Raw genomic sequence first — 17,782 nt, 5'->3', positions numbered from 1 at the left:
TCCACTAAGTCTTATAATCACCAGTGGGATAAAAACTATTATGTTCCTAATTTACAGATAGGATTTTAAAAATTAAAGGTGTAAGAAAATGAAAATGATTTCAAATTCTAAATTCTTTCAATTAAGAGGGGGAAAGGCAAGTTTATGGAAAAAGAAGTATTAAAGTGAATCAAACTAGTGGGGGACTTTGGGGATAAAATGGGATTCCAGTACAAAACATCAGTAATATTTCCATCAAGAGAGAAAAATCAATCTGAATGTGGAATACAGAATCTATTGTTTCTGAGGATAATGTAACAACTTTTGAAACAGTGCAGTTTTGTATCGTACTTTAATTTCAAAATGAATCTACAGTTAAGAAACTTTTTAAAAAACTTTAACTGTAAAAAAATTATTTGAAAAATGATGAACCCTTTCTAATATTATTTGAATTATATGTATTTAGTTTATAAAAGAAAACTATTCTGAAAACTATTATATATATTGACAAGTTATGGACAGAATTAAAAACAGAAAGTCAGTATTACTGGGTTTTCTGGAGAATAGTTAGTACTAGAAGAAGACAGCAGTAGTCCCAAAAAGTTACTGTAAACACTATGAAATATACTTAAAATGGAAGTTACTCTTTCATCAAGGTGAAGTGAAGTGAAGTCGCTAGGTCACGTCCAACTCTTTGCAACCCCATGGACTGTAGCCTACTAGGCTCCTCTGTCCATGCGATTTTCCAGGCAAGAGTACTGGAGTGGGTTGCCATTTCCTTCTCCAGAGGATCTTCCTCACCCTAGGATTGAACCCAGGTCTCCCGCACTGTAGGCAGACGCTTTACCGTCTGAGCCACCAGGGAAGTCCAAGGTAATGTCAAACATTTTTTCATTCATCCAAATCCACATCAAATATCAATTTGAAATGCTGATTTTATTATTCAAATTTCCACTAGGCATCAAAGAAAAAAATGAGAGGAAACAAAGAATTTTGCATTTCTCCTCCCATAAATCAATGCCTAAATGTGACAAGATACACAGGTATCTCCTAATCCAAAAATCTTAGGTCAGAGCTACCACCATCAAAATATTATGAATTCTTAGTACCATACATCAATCTACAGAGAAAGCCAGCATAAAGAAAGTATTTTAAGGCCTCTCTGCTTGGTAATTCTTAAGTATGCTTAGCATAATTATAACTAGCAAAAAAGATTCAGTTCAGTTCAGTTCAGTTGCTCAGTCATGTCCGACTCTTTGCGACCCCATGAATCACAGCATGCCAGGCCTCCCTGTCCATCACCAATTCCCGGAGTCTACCCAAACACATGTCCATGGAGTCGGTGATGCCATCCAGCCATCTCATCCTCTGTCATCCCCTTCTCCTCCTGCCCCCAATCCCTCCCAGCATCAGAGTCTTTTCCAATGAGTCAACTCTTCGCATGAGGTGGCCAAAGGACTGGAGTTTCAGCTTTAGCACCAGTCCTTCCAATGAACACCCAGGACTGATCTCCTTCAGAATGGACTGGTTGGGTCTCCTTGCAGTCCAAGGGACTCTCAAGAGTCTTCTCCAACACCACAGTTCAAAAGCATCAATTCTTTGGCGCTCAGCCTTCTTCACAGTCCAACTCTCACATCCATACATGACCACTGGAAAAACCATAGCCTTGACTAGACGGACCTTTGTTGGGAAAGTAATGTCTCTGCTTCTGAATATGCTATCTAGGTTGGTCATAACTTTCCTTCCAAGGACTAAGCGTCTTTTAATTTCATGGCTGCAGTCACCATCTGCAGTGATTTTTGGAGCCCAGAAAAATAAAGTCTGACACTGTTTCCACTGGTTCCCCATCTATTTCTCAAGAAGTGATGGGACCAGATGCCATGATCTTCATTTTCTGAATGTTGAGCTTTAAGCCAACCTTTTCACTCTCCACTTTCACCTTCATCAAGAGGCTTTTGAGTTCCTCTTCACTTTCTGCCATAAGGGTGGTGTCATCTGCGTATCTGAGGTTATGGATATTTCTCCCGGCAATCTTGATTCCAGCTTGTGCTTCTTCCAGCCCAGAGTTTCTCATGGTGTACTCTGCATATAAGTTAAATAAGCAGGGTGACAATATACAGCCTTCACGTACTCCTTTTCCTATTTGGAACCAGTCTGTTGTTCCATGTCGAGTTCTAACTGTTGCTTCCTGACCTGCATATAGGTTTCTTAAGAGGCAGGTCAGGTGGTCTGGTATTCCCATCTCCTTCAGAATTTTCCACAGTTTATTGTGATCCACACAGTCAAAGGCTTTGGCATAGTCAATAAAGCAGAAATAGATGTTTTTCTGGAACTCTCTTGCTTTTTCGATGACCACGCAAAAGAAATGACATCTTGAACCCTGAAAATTCTTAACTCAGACTGAAAGCAATCTGAATGCTGACTCAAGACTGCTTGATCAATAGGAAGTAGCCTTCCAGAATACCTACGAACTGCCCTCCTGCAAGGTGAATGGTTTTAATGCAAAAAAATTTAACTTTAAACATGTTATGAGTCTCCAACTCTGAACACTGCTGAAAGGAGTATTTGACAGCGCAACTTGTAGAATTATTCCAAACGTTTAGGATACGTTACTTATGTTGTGGCTTAGAACTATTTCATAAAACAAAATTTAGGCTTGTCTCTGTTCAAGAATACTAGGCTACTGAATACTAAAGGGAAAGAACACCACACTACTTTTGCATACTGTGAAATAACATCAAAACCGTGCACTACAAGTGTGTGAGCGTGATTAACTTGTAGTCCAGTGAAAAAACAATAATACTAAATACCTCCATTTTCATTATTTGCCAAACCCAAGGCTTTTTAAAGAATAAAAGTACAGAAACTACACATCAGCTACAGAATAATAAGGTGTTTGGAAGAATAAATAATTCAAGAAAATAGAAAACACATATGATTTTAATCATTCTTAGAATAAAGTCAGAAACATTATAAAAGCATGAACATAGTAACCTGCTTCCCCTTGTACCTAATGAATTCTCCCAACTTTAGCTGAAAGGTCAACCTAAATCCAACTAGGCAGGAAAGAAGGGGAGGCTATGATATCGTACTTCTGGCATGAGATTTTCCTTCAAGTTTCCTATTTTTAATCCAAGAGGTAATATGTGTACTTATTTCACCAAACATTTGATCCCTTATGTCCAAGGTTAAGAGGGGAGACTAGTGTGATTCTGGATAATAATAACAGCTGTAATTTTGTTGTTGTTCAGTCACTGAGTCATGTCCAACTCTTTGCGACCCCATGGACTGCAGCACAGCAGGCTTCTCTGTCCTTTACCATCTCCCAGAGTTTGCTCAAACTCATCCACTGAGTCAGTGATGTCATCCAACCATCTCATCCTCTGTTGTTCTCTTTTCTTCCTGCCTTCAATCCTTCCCAGAATCAGGGTCTTTTCCAACGAGTCAGCTCTTCACATCAGGTGGCCAAAGTACTGCAGCTTTACCTTCAGCATCAGTCCCTCCAATGAATATTCAGAGTTGATTTCCTTGAGAATTGACTAGTTTGATCTCCATGCAGTCCAAGGGATTCTCAAGAGTCTTCTCCAACACCACAGTTTGAAAATTTACTAGGTTGTAATTTACTAAATGTTTTTCCAATGCTTGGCATGTCCCCATAACAACTCTGTAAGGAAGCTATTCCTCATTCCATTTAGTAAATGAAGAAATTAAGATATTCAGCATAATAACTCATCAAGACCAAATACTGCCGGATACAGTCAGGATCTGAACTCAGTACTATCTTCAACTGAGGCTACCGAAGCTAAGCTTGTAAGAAGGAACATTTTATGTTTTTGAAAATAGTAAGAAACGCATGAACATGCTAAACTTACGAACAGAAACTGCTGTTCTGATAAAGCAATATATACATCGATTTATCTTCCTCAACCTTGTTCCAAAAGAAACCATTTAAGGCAGCTAAGCTTATACCTATAAATACACATTTGACAATGAGGCTTTACCAAAATGTAGGAAAAACTTTTACTCATCGTACCATACCTACTTTACTTTCTTAGAGGTAGAACACTTTGATTTTCTATCTCAAAACTTCGTTATAAAAGTGGGGATTCTAGATAATCCTCACATGTTTTATTCTTACTCTTAAATGATCAGGCAACATAATTAAGTTTTTTAGAAAAAGAGACTAAAGGTAAGAAGGAGGAAAACAGTTATGCACAAACCTTGCTTCTGGTCGCTCGCTGCAGTGACAGGGGTGCTGGCAGCAAGATGAGTGCTCTCCACAGTCCCATAGACCACAGGGCTGTGCTCGGGGACCTGGCTGGGCAGCTGCTGGGATTTGAAGTACAAAAAAGGGTGATAATGAGCGTGCGAACATAAAAACTAGCAACATGGAACCCAAGCAAGTGGGGAAGACAAAGTAAGGCAGGAGGTCACAAAATTAAACAAACAAACAAACAAACAAACAAAGCAAGGAAAAAATATATAGGCCAGTTTAATAAATTCAAAAAGTATATGGGAAGACAAGGAAGAAAAGGAAAAGAGGCAGCAAGAAAGGGGGGGGAAAGAGATGATTAATATTAACCACAGCAAGAGAAGACCGCGCAACAATTATTAGTACAATGCACTCTCCAGTGTTCCTTCTTAGGACAGACTTTCAACCTAACAACAGATGTCACTTCTGAGAAGGAATTCAGCATCTTCTCAGTCAAGACCAATGGGACTTGGCCAACTTCATTTATAAATTACCTAGCAAAGTATGATAGTTCACCAGTCAAAACCAGGACAAACAAGACATGATGGGTTTTAAAATCAGTTACTGATTCAAGAAAACAATACAGAATGGTGATTCTGATCATGTGTCCATATAATCACAGAGGTGAAATGCAACTTGGAAAGCCTTTAAAGGGACTTTCACCTTAAAATGTCTTTAGATTCTGGGTCAAGGATGATATATTCTCAGAGGCAGAAAGCTGAGTAAAATATCTGGCTTTTCACAGGTAAGAGAAACTCTTCTTTGCATTCAGCCAGTATATGGAATATAAATGTCCATCAAAATCCTAGCAGAGTAGGTTGAAAAACACTGCAGCCATTTTTCAACTTAGAGGGAACAAGAATTACACAAGAAAGAACAAGAACATTCAATCTACATCACATTCTAGTTAGGTATTTTTTCTGGACTTGAGGGTTACACAACAGCCACGCAAGAAAACAGTGTCTCTCCTAGGAGATCTAAGGTCAATTTTTCATAGCTATAATCGTCTACATCAAATTCTACCAGTGCTATAGAGCAGAGCTCCCTGCACAATCTGACTTTTATTTTTTTGGAAGGTAGGGGGAAATTCAGGGTAGATAGGGCCACTTAAAAGTAGGAGTTTATGAAAAATATATTTGAATCAGTATGTCTCACAGAGAGTAGGAACATAAAATGAAATATGAGTTCAAACATCTATTATTTATAATGTCATTTAACTAACTGCTTTTCATGATGTACAACGTGCATAATTTATGTAAGACTATATATGATGTAAAAAATAACATATAAAAACACAGACAATAGTATTATTTCACCTATTCATTATAAACAATGAAACTACTCACATTCCACAATTTCTTCTAAATGAAGACCACTAAAATTATATTTCCATATGTAAAAAATGAGAGTTTCTATTTTCAACTTTGAATCACTGACAAATGGATAGTAATACTGTGATTATTGTACTCTGAATTCTTAGTTCCAGTGGGAAAAATTTTTTATTATTAAAAGTTAGGAAGGAATCACAGCTGTAAGGGAAAATAAGGTCACTCTTCCGTACCCACAGAGTGTGGCCCACATAAATGCAGGCTTGACTGTACTGCTCATTTTACTTTCTAGACTTTTAGAGACTTAAACATTTGCAGATTTTGCTATCTGCGGGGGTTCTGGAGTCAATCCCCTGTGGATACCGAGGGACGACTGCAAGGACTCAGTTGGATTCTATGGCTGAAAACAGCTCTAGAACAAAGGAAAGAGTCTATGTTATTTAACATTTATTAAATAGTCATCTACATAACTCGGGAAAGAAAGATCTGTATACTGTGTCACATTTACCAGAAAGAAATAAAATATTAACTATTTCAATAGTCTGGGAAATGAATAACCGATTGAAAACAGGGTATCTGCTGAAAGAAGGTCACCAAAATCAATAATACACATGGTGAAGGTGAGATTCTTAAGACAGTAAAAGACTGATGGTATCTGTAAGTATCTATAAATCTGTATAGATCAGAGAGTTTTTTCATCTAAGATTAAAATATCTTCAATCATATTAAATAGACAACTGCACAGACATTTTTCCATCAACTAAGCGCTAGGAAGACTTTATGTATAAAGATTTCTAAGAAAGGAGTGACTCATAGTTGGCTGGTTAACTCATAGTTCCAAATCCAGGTATCTAATACATAGACTCAGAATGCTAGGAAAGTACTCAGTTTTCATAGCTACGAACTTCCCTGGTAAAAACTTCAAGCTTTCAGTGCAGGGGCACAGGTTAGATTCCTGGTCAAGGAACTAAGATCTCACCTGCTGCTCACTGCAGCCAAAAAAAAAGCAATGCTCAGTTGTAAAATGAAAAGGAATCAAAGATCTTACAGTGTCATCCAACTTCAGCATTCTCTAAAGCCTCTGACAGGACCAAGAAAATAACAAGGTAATATACATCAATACTTTAATCTGGAAGATCAATTGGTGTCAAAATGTAAAATAACTCAATAAAGATGATCAGAGCTAAAAGATTAGGGTTTATTGGCAACATCACATTGCTGCAATAGTTCATGATTTATTTCATAGCTGAATTCCCTCCCCACACCAAATTTTTCAAAATCAAAGTTCAAGCAGAAGAAAAAAAAAATCTCATTTTTCAAACAGAGTGGTAAGGAAGCTTATTTAAAGTAAGTATGGCAAGATATCACATACTTGATAGTATCCAAAAAGTGAATTCCCTTTATAAAGATTACTTGAGAATCTATTGTAAAGTTGAAGTACCAGCCTGAAGGGAGAATGGTAGATGCGGGCTCACTGGAAGAACTCATTTTAAAAAAAACAAAAAATAGAGTACAACACATAAAAGAGGTAACAGTATCTGGGACTGTCTTAATACTTCTTTGTACAGTTTAAAATTCATTTCTTAAGAGCAGATAAGATGGTAGGGCAAAAAAGAGTGAGCTTATCTCCTCTTACAAGCACATCAAAATCTCAACTGTCTATAAAAAAACCACTGATGAAAAAGACTGGAACCAGAAAAGATCTTCTACAATTAAAGACGTAAAGAAGGAACTACAAGATGGGTAGTGGGGCAGACTCATGATATAACCAAATCCCATACCCTTGGGTGGGCAACGCACAAATGAGAGTGTTATAATGCAGAGGATTTCCAACAGGAGTACGAGTGAGACTCCCCAGTCCAGGGGTCCTGCACCAAGGTGAGACCCCAGAGCATGCAGCTTTGAAGGCCATTCCGGCTTAATTTTGGAAGTCCCATAGGACTGGGGGGCAATAGAAACGCCACTCTTAAAGGGTGTACACAAAATCTGATATGCACTGGGACTCAAGTCAAAAGCAGTACTATGGCAGGAGCCTGGGCCTACTTGCTGGTCTTGGGCAGTCTTCTGGAGAGGTGGGGAGGATGGGTGGTGACTGTGGCTCACCCTGAGGACACAGATAATAACAGTAGCAGCCATAACTGGGGACATTCTACTGCGTCAACACTGCTCTTGGCTCACTAGCTCCAAGTTTTAATCCTAATCCCACACAACAGCTTTAGGCATGAGCGCAGGGATGCCTCAGGTCAACCAACTGGGGAGGAACAGAGCCCTACCCATAAACAAATTGCCAAAAGACTTCCTGAGCCCACAGTCATCTCCAGACATGCCTGAAGACATGTCCCTTCCCACTTGAGGGCCACGAGCTCCCTTCCGACCATGAACAGACAACCACTGTCCCTTCCCTCAAGGAAGCCTGCTTGAGACACTAGACCAGCCTCATGCAACACGGGGCAGGCATCAGATGCAAGAAAACCACGATCCTTCAGCCTGCAGACCCAGCCCACTCACACCAGTCCAGACCTTACCCTGAGATCAGCTGGGCCGAGGTTCAGTTCACTAGCCGGCCGACATAAGTTTCAGGATGCCCTGGATGTGACACCGAACTGTGTTAAGGACCTGGCTCCCCCACCAACAATCTGAAACAAGTTCTACGATCCCTGAGGCCTGCAGCCAGACTTCAGGAACTAGTTCTGCATGACATTACTAACCCCACCCAGGACCTGGTGTAACCTGCCACTGGGCAGCAAAACAGCCTCAGAGTCTTTGGGACTCTGACTCCACCCACCAATGAGTCAGCACTAGGCCAAAGGCCCCCGAGGAATCTACCACAAGCTATCTCCTGATCAGGCCCACTAAAGAGCACCGAGCAGCATCCACACAAGGCAGGGCCTGGCAGTCAGATACACTAAGGGCCAGAAGAGCCTACCAGATGAGCCACGCAGTCAGCCTGTTACACAAGAAGGACCAGCTTAGCCCTCTGAGCAGGAACCCCTAATGGCATGCAGCTTGAGTGACAAGAGGGAACTGCGCCTCTGGGGTAAACAGGGGGTCTCCTACAGAAGAACACGTTCCCAAGGCTGAGAAATGTGACCAACCTACCTCATATATAAAAACAGAAAAAAGCAACTCAGTCAAAATGAGGGGGCAGAGGAACATATTCCAGGTGAAGGAACAAGACAAAAGGGCAGGGAAAAACTAAGTGAAGTGGAGACAGGCAATCTACCAAAAAAAGACTTCAGAGTCATGATCACAAAAATGATAAAGAAGTCAGGAGAAAAATGGATACAGAATGAGAACTTAGAAGCTTTTAACAAAGAGTTAGAAAAATATGAAGAACCAACCAACCAGAGATGAAGAATACAACACGTGAAATGAAAAATACACTAGAGGGAATCAGTAGTAGACAGACACAGAGGCATGGATCAGTAAGCTGGAAGACAGAATCATGGGATTCACTGCCACTGAACAGAAAAAAGAAAATAGGGCTGTTTAAGAGACCTCTGGGACAACATCAAGCACACTAAATATTCACATTATAGGGGTCCAAGAAGGAGAAGAGAGAGAGAAAGGTCCGGAGAAAATGACTCTATCCAGCAAAGTCCTTGATTAGATTTGATGGATAAATCAAAAGCTTTAGAGACAACTGAAAGCTACAAGAGTTCAGCACCACCAAACAAGCTTTACAACAAATATTACAGGAACTTCTCTACACAAAAAACTAGAAACAATAAAAATGTAAAATGAAAAAACACACCGGTAAAGGCAACATGCCAAAGCCTTTGACTACGTGGATCACCACAAACTGGAAAATGCTGAAAGAGATGGAATACCAGACCACCTGACCTGCCTCTTGAGAAACCTGTATGCCGGTCAGGAAGCAACAGTTAGACAACAAACTGTTTTTCAAATAGAGAAAGAAGTACGTCAAGGCTGTATATTGTCACCCTGCTTATTTAACTTATATGCAGAGTACATCATGAGAAACGCTGGGCTGGAAGAAGCACAAGCTGGAATCAAGACTCCTGGGAGAAATATCAATAACCTCAGATATGCAGATGACACCACCCTTATCACAGAAAGCAAAGAAGAACTAAAGAGCCTCTTGATGAAAGTCAAAGAGGAGAATGAAAAAGTTGGCCTAAAGCCCAACATTGAGAAAACTAAGATCATGGTATCCGGTCCCATCACTTCATAGCAAATAGATGGGGAAACAGTGGAAACAGTGGCTGACTATTTTTGGGGGCTCCAAAATCATTGCAGATGGTGACTGCAGCCATGAAATTAAAAGACTCTTGCTCCTTGGAAGAAAAGTTATGACCAACCTAGACAGTATATTAAAAATCAGAGAGATTACTTTGCCAACAAAAGTCCATCTAATCAAGGTTATGGTTTTTCCAGTAGTCATGTATGGATGTGAGAGTTGGACTATAAAGAAAGCTGAGCACTGAAGAAGTGATGCTTTTGAACTGTGGTGTTGGGAAAACTCTTGAGAGTCCCTTGAACTGCAAGGAGATCCAACCAGTCCATCCTAAAGGAGATCAGTCCTGAATATTCATTGGAAGGTCTGATGTTGAAGCTGAAAGTCCAATACTTTGGCCACCTGATGCGAAGAGCTGACTCATTAGAAACGACGCTGATGCTGGGAAAGACTGATGGCAGGAGAAGGGGATAAGAGAGGATGAGATGGTTGGATGGCATCACCAACTCAATGGACATGAGTTTGAGTAAACTCCGGGAGTTGGTGACCGACAGGGAGGCCTGGTGTGCTGCAGTCCATGGGCTGCAAAGAGTCAGACACAGCTGAGCGACTGAACTGAACTGAACATACACTGTTAGTGGGAATGTAAACTGGTGCAGCTCTTGTGGAAAACAGGATGGCGGTTTCTCAAAGACTAAAAATAGAACTACTATAAGACCTAGTAATTCCATTTCTGGGTATATATTTAAAAAAAAAAAAAAAAAAAAAGACCCAAAACATTAATTTGAGAAGCTACATGGGTCCCTGATGTTCACAGCAGCATTATTGATAATTGCCAATATATGGAAGCAACCTAAGTGTCCATCAACAGACCAGTGAATAAAAAAAAGAGGTGGAATACATACACAATGGTATACTACTGAGTCATTAAAAAAAAAAAAATCTGCCATCTGCAGCAACACGGATGGACGTGGAGAGCCTTTTGCTAAGGGAGAGAAGTCAGACACCGAAAGACAAATACTGTGTGATACCACTTACTGGTGGGATCTGAAAACCGCAACAAACTAGTGAGTATAACAAAAAAGAAGCAGACTCACAGATATAAAGAGCAAACTAATGGTTATCAGTTGTGGGGGGGGGCAATATAGGGGTGGAGAAGTGGGAGGCACAGATTACTGGGCCTCAAGGGTGCATTGTACAACACAGGAAAGCAGTGAAGGTTTTATAATAACTGTAAATGGAAAAGTAGCCTTTATGAGTTTCATAGAAATTTTAAGATCAGGTTTGACAGATTTAAAAAATAAATTAAATTCCTTTGTCTTAACATAACCTACATGGTTTCCACCACAAAAGATGTCACCTTTATTTGCTATCTATTTTAAACTTATATATGACAAGATGCTTAAGTAGAGAAGGAATTGGAGACAGGAGACCAGCAGCTATGGCCCAGGGTTCACATGCTTATTTTCATATTTCTGATGGGATAAGAACTTTTTACATTTTAAACAGGGAAATTTTAAAAGAACAATATTTCATAACACATGAAAATTATAGGAAACTTACAAAATTTTATTGGAACAGCCATTCATTTACATATTCTCTACGGTTGCTTTCATGCTACAACGGCTCAAAATTCTCCAAGCCAGGCTTCAGCAATATGTGAACCATGAACTTCCTGATGTTCAAGCTGGTTTTAGAAAAGGCAGAGGAACCAGAGATCAAATTGCCAACATCCGCTGGATCATGGAAAAAGAAAGAGAGTTCCAGAAAAACATCTATTTCTGCTTTATTGACTATGCCAAAGCCTTTGACTGTGTGGATCACAATAAACTGTGGAAAATTCTGAAAGAGATGGGAATACCAGACCACCTGACCTGCCTCTTGAGAAATCTGTATACAGGTCAGGAAGCAACAGTTAGAACTGGACATGGAACAACAGACTGGCTCCAAATAGGAAAAGGAGTACGTCAAGGCTGTATATTGTCACCCTGCTTATTTACTTATATGCAGAGTACATCATGAGAAACTCTGGACTGGAAGAAACACAAGCTGGAATCAAGATTGCTGGGAGAAATATCAATAACCTCAGATACGCAGATGACACCACCCTTATGGCAGAAAGTGAAGAGGAACTAAAAAGCCTCTTGATGAAAGTGAAAGTGGAGAGTGAAAAAGTTGGCTTAAAGCTCAACATTCAGAAAACGAAGATCATGGCATCCGGTCCCATCACTTCATGGGAAATAGATGGGGAACCAGTGGAAACAGTGTCAGACTTTATTTTTCTGGGCTCCAAAATCACTGCAGATGGTGACTGTAGCCGTGAAATTAAAAGATGCTTAGTCCTTGGAAGGAAAGTTATGACCAACCTAGATAGCATATTCAAAAGCAGAGACATTACTTTGCCAACAAAGGTTCGTCTAGTCAAGGCTATGGTTTTTCCTCTGGTCATGTATGGATGTGAGAGTTGGACTGTGAAGAAGGCTGAGCACCAAAGAATTGATGCTTTTGAACTGTGGTGTTGGAGAAGACTCTTGAGAGTCCCTTGGACTGCAAGGAGACCCAACCAGTCCATTCTGAAGGAGATCAGTCCTGGGTGTTCATTGGAAGGACTGGTGCTAAAGCTGAAACTCCAGTCCTTTGGCCACCTCATGCGAAGAGTTGACTCATTGGAAAAGACTCTGATGCTGGGAGGGATTGGGGGCAAGAGGAGAAGGGGAGGACAGAGGATGAGATGGCTAGATGGCATCACTGACTTGATGGACGTGAGTCTGGGTGAACTCCAGGAGTTGGTGATGGACAGGGGGGCCTGGCGTGCTGCGATTCATGGGGTCGCAAAGAGTCAGACACGACTGAGCGACTGAACTGAACTGAATTGAAAGACAGTCGGCTGCAAAACCAAAAAATATGTACTAACTGGCCCTTAACAGAAAAAGGTTGCTGACTCCTATTGTAATTCAGAGAGAAAGAGACTCCAAATAGTTATAGAAATATAACCAAGATGCTGATGTAATTTATCATAAGAGGTTATTTGAATGCTTCACATTTCATCATTTATGTGTAACTGATTCTTCAAAGTCCCATTCAATGACTTTAAAGTTAGCATTGTAATAAATATCTAATGTGTTAAACATATACAAAGGCTTCCCTGGTGGCTCAGATGGTAAAATATCTGCCTCCAATGTGGGAGACCAGGTTCCATCCCTGGGTTGGGAAGATTCCCCTGGAGACGGGAATGGCAACCCACTCCAGTAATCTTGCCTGGAGAATTCCATGAACAGAGGAGCCTGGTGGGCTATGGGGTCGAAAAGTGTCGGACACGACTGAGCTACTAACACTTTCTCTTTAGAACAGCTAATGAAAAGGTATTAAGCAGTCACAGACATATACAAATCCTGGGGATAAACAACTATTGCCCATAACTGAGAAACATTATGAAGATTAGAATGGAAAAAAATAAATGGCACCGGAAAAAAGCACCAAAACACGCTTCTTTTCTAAGTGAGAGAGAGAATTCTCTAACAAAGAATTCCCTTCCTAAGAATTCACTCTTAGAAAGCTGTGTGTATGTGTGTGTGGGAACTCAACATGTTGTTTGAGTTTTTCCCCTGGCATCTATCACATACAAAACATTGAGAACTCATGGAGAATAAAACGGAAAAATCCTTAGGTTCTACAGCTTATGATTCTTTCAAGGGAAGTACATTAAAGAATAAAACCTGTACACACACACACATACACACACACACAGACAAATAATATTCAACCATAAAAAAGAAATCTGCCCTTTGCAATAGCATGAATGGACCTTAAGGTCCATACCAAGTGAAATAAGTAAGACAGCGAAAAACACAGTCCGATCTACCTTGAATGCAAAATTAAATAATAAAACAAAAGTCACAGAAAAAGAATAGATTGGTGGGGGGTAGGGTGGGAAAATGTACAAACTTCCAGTCATATTTTATAATTCATGGAATGTAATGAACAGCGTGGCAATTACATGTAATAGTACCGTATTACATATTTGAAAGTTGCAAAGTGAGTAGATCTTAAAAGGTCTCATGGATAAAAAACTGTTCTTTTAACTATGTATGGTGGTGACAGGTGTTAAGTAGACTTATAGTGATCATTTTACAATACATACAAATATCATTACACTGTATATCTAAAACTAATGTAATGTGATATGCCAATTATACCTCAATTAAAAAGTAAAATGAACAAGTAGACAAGATGAGGCAAGGAAATGAGTAAAAAAGTTACTGTTCTTTATAGAAATTGAAGTGGTTTAGAGAATAACAGTAGCAGTGGAGATGGTGAAAATGAGCCAGATAGGGCTTGCTGATAAAATGGTTGTGGAATATGAAACCAAAATTGAAAGATGACTCCTAGGCTCACTGTCTGAGCAACTGGCACAGACTATAGTATAATTTATACACAAAAAAATCCAAGGGAGCACACCAAACACCTCAGGAAATAGTAACACAGGACTCACAAACTCAAATGCTTTTGTAAACAAATAGGTGACCTAAATATGTGACTCAAGAGTATAAAATAAAACAGAACAATGAAACAAACTAAAGAATGTATGTCTAGATTAAAGGCATTCAGACTGATGAAAACCTTTTTTAAACACTAACCTGAAAAACACCACACATCTGCAATACAGAGAATCGCTTCCTTAAAGGTGTCAGGAATGCTGAAGGAAACTCAGACACTCAACGTAAAAGCTGTCAGGCTTAACAAGAGGGCATGCATGCTAAGTCACTTCAGTCGTGTCCTACTCTTTGCGACCCTATAGACTGTGGCCCACCAGGCTCCTCTGTTCATGAGACTCTCCAGGTAGGAATACTACAGTGGTTTGCCATGCCCCGCCCCCCGCACCCAGGGGATGTTCCCAACCTAGGGACCGAACCTGCATCCCTTATGTCTCCTGCATTGGCAGGCGGGTTCTTTACCATTAGCCCACCTAGGAAGCCCTAACAAGAGAGTTAAGGGGGCTAAATGACAACAACAAAAACTTTAAAAACCAAGAATAATGTGGATAAAATTCACTGTAAAATAGTAAAATATATTAACAGCTACAGTATGTAAGATAGTACAGTAATTGTATTAAGCAGCTCAATGGAAGGAATTCTTCTGGCAGTCCAGAGCAGGATGCAACAGCAGCAACGCCCAGGGCAGGTTCAGTCCTTTCATTGGAGAACTATGATCCCCCAAGTCAAGGTCACAGCCAAAAACAAGAACAGATCAGGGGAACAGAAAGGGCTGAAGAAGACCCAGGAATATTTGATAATTCAGTAAACAATTAAAACATCTAAAAACAAAGGGTCAGTGAAGACCTATTCAATAAATAAACAAAGAGACAAACTGCTTGATTAAAAAAAGGAGAATGAGAAAAAAAAAAAAAGGAGAATCAGGAGAAGAAGAAAAAAGTAGGCCCCAAATCTCATTGTATGCATCAAAATAAATTCCACGTCAATCAAAGATAAAGGTCAAATAACCAAACTTAAATACTGCTCATTTTATTATCTTTGATGGCAAAATCTTTCAAAGTTTGGGCCTCAAATCATCAGTTACTTAATAAAAATCAGAAACCTGTGAACAGATGGGGGAGGGAAGGAAGGCTCAAGAGGGAGGAGATACATTTGTGATTATGGCTGATTTGCACTGTTGTTCAGAAAAAAGCAACAGAACACTGTAAAGCAACTTTCCTCCAATTAAAAAACAAATTAAAAACTTACGAAGAGAGGAAAAAAGATTTTTAACTTCTATATAACAGAAGGCATCATTAAAGTTAAAATACAATCATCAAACTAGAAAAAAAATTACATATGGCAAAGGGATTTCTTTAACATTTAAAGAATGCTTATATATGAGAAAAGCATCACTCCAAAAGAAATGTGTACAAAAGACATGAACATAAAATTCATACACACACAAATAACCAATGAACATCAAAAATTTTAACTCCACAAATCAATCAATAAAAATTAAATGAGGTATTATTTTGAAATCTATCAATAAGGCAACAATGTAAGGAAATGGGTATTCTCTTACATTGCTATTAGGAGATTACCTGGTACATTTCTGGAGGCTATAATCCCAATGTAAAGTTGTTCATCATAGCATAGTTATTATTAGTCATAAACAAGGAAAGAATAAGAATACATATCAATTAAATAAACTAGGGCACATCCCAACAAGGAAATACCATGTAGCCATTAAGAATTACAGTACCTATAATCAAACAAGAATATTCTGCATGATCGCTGAAAACACAGTACTTATACAATGTCACAGGGACCTCCCTGGCAGCCAGTGTTTAAGATGGGACACTTTCACTGCCATGAGCTTGGGTCTGACCCCTGGCCAGGTAACTAATATCCCACAAGCCAAGTATCTGACCAGCCAGAAAAAAAAAGTCATGAATAAACCCAAATATATTCAACTATACGTGGGAAGGTAGAGACACACACACACACACACACACACACACACACACACACACACACACTCACACTGAAAGATGTCTGAAAGGATATTCAACAAAAGTTAACAGTTAACTCTCTGGTAATAAAATCAAGGGTCACAATGTCTTCCTTTACTACTCCTTTCCAAAGAAGATTTTTAATTTTTATACATACAAAACGAGATCACTGTAATTTTGAAAATACATTATTAGTAGTAGGCAAAAGATTAAACCTGATCGTTTTTTGAGATCTCTTACAATACTTCTTGTGATCCCCTACTAAACATCATGGTTACTGCATGACTATGAGATGCAATACAACCGTTCAATATCTGGTAATAAGTGGAAAACACAGGAATTTTCCTATACATATAAAAATTCAAGGTACACTTTCTTTATAACCAAGATTCAGATTTAGTATATCTGGTGTAAAGTCATACCACTCTTAATAACAAAGGCTTTCACAAAATTTGGTGAAGCCCTATGAAGAAACACAGTTCATGAAAAACTAAAGAATCATGTAAAATAAAATTTGGGCCTCACTGGTGGCTCAGATAATAAAGAATCTGCCTGCAAGGCAGTAGGCTGGGGTTTGGTCTCTCAGTTGCTAAGATTCCCTGGAAAGCAAATGGCAACCCACTACAGTATTCTTGTCTGGAGGATTTCATGGACAGAGGAGCCTGGTGGGCTGCAGTCCATGGCGTCGCAAAGAGGTGTACATGACTGAGGAACTAAGCACACAGTTTTCATATAATTGAAAAATACTATTTTTAAGCCAAAGGAGGGTACTAATGAGAAATTATTAAAGATGAAGAAGGATGTGATTTAATTCAATAACCAGGATCTTTACTGCACTCATCAGACTCCAGTATTCTTGCCTGAAAAATCCTATGGACAGAGGAGTTTGGCGGGCTCAAGTCCAAATGGGCTGCAGAGAGTCAGACACAACTGAGCACCTTTACCGCACCGCACCATACCATACCATACCATACCATACCATACCATACCATACCATACCTGAGATGACAAAACGACATTTTAAAACTTAAGAGTGGATCTGTTTACATTATATAGGTATTTTCAAATTCTTTATGCAAGAACTTAACTAATTAGTGTACTTACAAAATGAAAATTATCTAAACATTAGAAACTAACTTTGGTTAACTGTTATTGCTAAGACTATAAAAATGAACTAATTAACAAATGGCCAGATGATTTCCAGGTATCAAATTTATAAGAAGCTCTTCAAAAGACTGAATAACCTGCTGACTTTGGTAATTTTCCCAAAAGACAGGAGAGGCTAATATGTCCCAGCAATAAATAATCTTTCATCAACCCCTACACTCTATGACACAGGACTCTCCCCCAAGTAATATCTGTGCTTCATTTTAAGAGTACTTCTTATTAATAAAACAACAAAAAAAGAAAAGAACAAAAGGGAGTAGGGAGAGGAAACAAAGTATATAGTTCATTTTAAAATTTTAAGAGATTTTAATCCACCACCCCTTTGGAAGGAGACAATTCTGGAACACTTGCCTATTCAATCAGCCCTCAGT

General features: G+C 39.2%; 1 protein-coding gene across 20 annotated transcripts in view; it reads right to left on the bottom strand.

The window, feature by feature from the left end:
* EIF4G3 (eukaryotic translation initiation factor 4 gamma 3) overlaps positions 1–17,782 on the bottom strand; it is a 354,405-nt gene that overhangs the window by 131,887 nt on the left and 204,736 nt on the right. For 12 of the 20 annotated variants that reach the window (XM_070777387.1, XM_070777392.1, XM_070777394.1 and 9 more), the window contains one exon: positions 4,200–4,359. In XM_070777387.1, coding sequence (XP_070633488.1) covers positions 4,200–4,359 — 160 coding nt within the window. The remainder of the gene's footprint in view (positions 1–4,199; positions 4,360–17,782) is intronic. The other 8 variants (XM_070777390.1, XM_070777426.1, XM_070777435.1 and 5 more) reach the window with 2 other exon arrangements.

The sequence above is a fragment of the Bos indicus genome, chromosome 2 (assembly GCF_029378745.1).
Source record: "Bos indicus isolate NIAB-ARS_2022 breed Sahiwal x Tharparkar chromosome 2, NIAB-ARS_B.indTharparkar_mat_pri_1.0, whole genome shotgun sequence".
NCBI lineage: Eukaryota > Metazoa > Chordata > Mammalia > Artiodactyla > Bovidae > Bos > Bos indicus.
This window is presented reverse-complemented; position numbering and strand designations above follow the sequence as displayed.